Source organism: Gossypium hirsutum, chromosome D10 (assembly GCF_007990345.1).
Source record: "Gossypium hirsutum isolate 1008001.06 chromosome D10, Gossypium_hirsutum_v2.1, whole genome shotgun sequence".
Classification (NCBI taxonomy): domain Eukaryota; kingdom Viridiplantae; phylum Streptophyta; class Magnoliopsida; order Malvales; family Malvaceae; genus Gossypium; species Gossypium hirsutum.
The window spans coordinates 28,393,036-28,397,986 of NC_053446.1; the positions used below are offsets into that span (position 1 = coordinate 28,393,036).

Here is a 4,951-nt window from a genome sequence, read left to right on the forward strand (position 1 = left end):
CTCTCTTATTATTATGCATATCATAATTAAGATAAATCATAGTTTTACCTTTAAAAGACCCTACCAATCAAAATAAGCAAAAAAAGATGTAGATTTCTTCTTACTCCTTTAATATTATTAAAGCTTATCCTTACATTTGCGTGTAGCTCTTCTACCTCTTCTACTTTAATATCAAATTAAAATATTCATAGTACTAATTTTATTAAATGATTATAATAATGTCTCAATAATTTATTATAACTTTTTTTATATAATTAATATTTTAATAATTTGAGTATTAAATTTTATTAATATAACCAAGTAAATTTTTTAATCTAATACATATAACAAGATTTTTTTTCAAAATTGAAAACTTTTAGTTGTAAAGGACTTGTATAGTTGCCAAGTGTAACTAATAATTAGGTGAAATCTCTACAATGAAATGTCATATTTTTCATCTTTAAAATTTAAACATATATAATGTAAACTTGGTTAATCAAATGAGTAAATATTAAAAGAAAATATCATTCAATTGGAAATATTATCAAATGATGGTATAAATTGTGAAATAAGGAAATGATCAAATTATATTGGTAAAAAGAATCTAAAAATCTAAAAGTTTAATGATAAATTTGGTTACTAATATTTACATGTTCTGTCAAAATGACTATAATTGTATTTTTGAGGTTTTTTGGTCATAAACATTTTTTTTCAAATTCCTTTTTTAATAGATTTGATGAAAGTACCGTTAAAAAAGTTGACGAGATGATGTAGAATTTCATATGTCAAATAATTTTAATGAGGTATAATTTATTACTTAGAGAACTCAATAAAATAATTACATATGAAAAATAATAAAACAAATAAATAATTCATGAAGTTAAAAAAATAACTCTTAATTTAAAGAAAATAAATGTAATTATCTAAAAAAAGTTTCAAAATGAATGTACACATTCAATATTTTCGATTTGATTTATTAATTATCTTTTTGAAATTTGTCAATAAACAAACGCATTCATTTTAAAACTTTTTTTAGATAACTATGTTTATTTTACTTTTTTTTTTAATCAACATATTTAAAGTAGAGTAAAAATATGGTAATTATATTCGCAAAATGGTAATATTGGGTGATTTGAAAAGTAGAAGTAATAATTCTAAATCATAAAACATATTTTAGCATTTAACAACGAAACAAGAAAATAAAGATTTTATTAGCTAAAAGTTAGGGTGGGGATTCAAAATTTAGAACTAGCTTTTGATGAAATCTTTGCATAAAAACTCTAAATAAAATATGGAAATCTTTGGTTGAAATCTTTTGCCCACATCTTTCACACTAACAGTAATATGGAAATAAAATCACATATTAAAAATTAAAACTAGCTTTTGATGAAATCATATACAAAATGATACACAATCAAAATACACAAGTATTATTCAAAGAACTATAATTTCGAGAATTGCCAATACACCTGTTCATGGCTGGGTTGGATTTTGACCCAAAGGCCCATTTGAAAAGTGCTCGAAAAATGGGTTTGGATAAAAATATAAGGCACATTTAAAAAATGGGTCAGATCTCGAGTAAAGTTTTTTTGGCTCGGGCCCAGCCCGAATTTGCAAAAAGAATAAGAAAATATGTTGCTTTCTCACTATTATGTTGTTACTATTTTATTGTTATTGTTTGGATATTGTATAACTCTAATTTAATTGCTAATTTTGCTACTATTTTAGAGACATTTGCTTGTTAAGTTGCACCTATATTAGTTTTATTTAAGTATAAATATTTTTTTTAAAATTTATTAAGAAATATTTATTTCAATATTTTTAGTGGTTTGATGTATTATATATCTATATATTAAAAATTATATAAAAATTTTAATACAGACAAGTCGGGTCGAACCTAAGTTTTAACATTTTTATCCAAACTAGACTTGAGCAAAATTTTAGGCCCATTTTTCGGACCAGACTAAATCCGAACCTATCAAATGAGCCTAAAATTTTATCAAAGCTCAACCTAACTCATGAATAGGTCTAATTGCCAATTAAGACTCATATTATGTCAACATTCTACCCCAAACAATTTATAAAATTGAACACATCTTATTTATTTTATTCTATATTATGTCAACATCTTGACTCAATTTATTTATTTTTTCTATTATTATTATTTAGAAATTGAAACCTTATACAATATAATGTAAAAAAAAAAAAGAAGAAGAACATTAGCACTAACATAATTCAAAATTTAACACACGCATTTTAAATTTAAGACCCTAGCAGATATTTTTAATACTTGGAATTATTTCTTTAATTGGTTGGTTTGTTCTCCTTCATCTAAAAAGTTCAATCTGTCGTTTTTTTTGTTCATAATGAAAATTCTACGTGCAGTCCTTCAAATTGCAACAAGCCTCATTCTCTTTGCTCAACACATCAACAATTATAATATTAAAAAAAGTAAACTGGATAGATAATTATTCAGCTATAAAAATTTTACAATTTAAGTATCTACGTTACATAGTTCGATTATTTTTTTTCACTCTCATTAAAATCACAAATAACAAGCTGATATGGCAGTTAACAAAGTCGGTATAATATTAAATTTAACCCTCAAAATTTACAAATGTCTTTAATTTGATCCTAATTTTAAAAGAATATGTAAGAAAAATACATGAAACGAGTTCAACTTCTAATTCCAGTGCCCTTGTTTCACGTCTACATGCTTGCATCGATATTGAGCTTTGTACATATGCTGGGATTTATGCCATTAAATCGTTAATAAACTCAATTGAAAACGAAAAGAAAAGAAAAATAAAAAAAATAAATGCTTATTCACTTAACAAGAACTACCATTTCTGTTTTTTCTTCAAACCATCCACACACCATTTAATTGAAGGATGTGTAATTTCAAGATTAACAACAACAGTCTTTATCAACTAAACCATAGAAAAAGAGGGAAAATAAATAGGGTTGAGTCACTTTTGATAGAAGTGGACAAAGAAATTTAACAAAATGGAACTTAGGATTTCTTTTATTTTATTTAATATTAATATTAATATTATTATATTTTTGAAAATATTCTTTGAATTTTTTAGAATTAGGATCAAATTGAGAATATTTCTAAATTTTGAGGATTCATTTTTTAAAATAATGACTAAATTGATTTAATATGTAAAAGTTGAGGGCAAAATTTATTATTATCCCAATTTTTTTACTGCCATGTTAACTTGCTATTTGTGATTTAAACAAAAGTGACCAAAATGACTGAACTATATAATGTGAGTGCTTAAATTGTAAACTTTTTTTTGAGTGCATATAATAAAAATTTTTAATAATTGAGTGAGTACCTATATAACTTACCCTAAAAATAGGTAGAATTCACTTTTAATAACAATAATATAATTTAGGAATCAATTTTTATTTATGTAGTAACATTAAATTTTCCAATTTCATTTTAGTCTTTTTTAATATATTAATTTTTTTTTTCTAAAAATTGGTAATTCATTATTTAACAAATCTGTCAGCTTTTCTTCAATACATATTTTCATATTACAAAATGTTATAAAACAGAAATGAAGAGAAAACCCAAAATTAAAGGAGTGAATACACAAGTAACTAACATTTGTATTACAAAAACCACCTAAAAAATGAAGTAATTGAATTATACTTGAATTGATACATAGATTATTCCCGTTAAACTGAAATTGCATTGCATTGACATTCTTAAAACATGCTGAATGAACTATTTAAGTAGTTATGCATGAACCTCGATTTTTATTAAAAATCGTAAGTAAATATCACCTTGTTCCGCTGCTAAATTATGATTAAACTTTTGAGGAACAAATAAAACGGTATTTAACTAAGCTTTCCACTAAATTAAACAAAGGTTTTAAAATAATTGTTTTCAAAACTCCAATAACTTCCTGGACCATTTAAGTGACTAATTTAATCTTCTGAATTCGGATTTAACATCTAGGTTGGATTGGGGAGATTACAAACACAAAAACAAAAGGCTACACAATTGGTTAAGCTAATTGATTCAGTTCATTTATATATTGATTAATTCAACTATGAACTTAAAAATTCTAGATTGAAGCACAAATGTGAGCGATTGTTATAAAAAAGATTGGAATTAAATGGGAACATATCGCAAGACAAAGATCTCCAAGTTAATTCGCCATCTAATTTATTCAAACATCTTTGATAAAACAAAATCAAGGACATTTGTTTTTGCCTTCCTTAGTTTTGATGTTGTTGTAGCATGGGCATTCCTCCCTATTCCCATAAAATCCCGAAGGAACACACAAACACCTCTGGCAGCAGTAATTGCAGAAGAACACGCATGGCTTCCTATGATGTGTTTTCGAACACCTATACTCGCATGCTTTGGGACAATCTGTGTATACAACAGGATTTTGGTTAAAAAATCATTTTACTATTCATAAATATTTCAAATCAATGGACAAATCTATACATAATTAAGCTTTTATTTAATTATTACAACGAAATTACTAGTAAATGGAACTTTGAACAATACTGCATTCTACCTTGGAGGCGAAGTGATCCTTCCTTGCCACCCTGTAGACATGGAACAACTACAATTAGCTTTTAAATGGGTAAAACCCTAAAAAAAAGAAGCTTATAAATTAAAATTTAGCAAAAGGGAAGAAGTAGAGTACATTTGCTGTCTGAATGGAAAAAGTGAAAAGAATAAGGATGAGAAAGAAGGCAAAGGGAAGGCAAGAAAACGTAGCCATCTTAATATTTCTTTGTGTATGGTTTAGAAGTGTCCTCTTTATATACTCCCAAAACCTATTAACTAATATTTTCTAAATCTCCTTTTTTGGAAGAAGCAGTACAAAATCACTTTTTCTCATTTTAAATTTACATACTAATGCACATATGACAACTTTTGCCTCATTTCTCCGTTTTGGTATTTACACTAATTCATACCATTTTCCTTATCTATATTTCACCT

At 25.6% G+C, this 4,951-nt stretch overlaps 1 protein-coding gene across 1 annotated transcript; it reads right to left on the reverse strand.

Moving 5' to 3' along the window:
• Positions 1-4,063: 4,063 nt before the first annotated feature.
• Positions 4,064-4,738, reverse strand: LOC121222202 (gibberellin-regulated protein 12). Its single transcript, XM_041102303.1, has 3 exons — positions 4,653-4,738; positions 4,521-4,551; positions 4,064-4,369 (listed from the first exon to the last, which is right to left on the reverse strand). The coding sequence occupies exons 1-3, from the start codon at positions 4,728-4,730 to the stop codon at positions 4,188-4,190; spliced, it is 291 nt and encodes a 96-aa protein (XP_040958237.1). The 5' UTR covers positions 4,731-4,738; the 3' UTR covers positions 4,064-4,187.
• Positions 4,739-4,951: the final 213 nt, after the last annotated feature.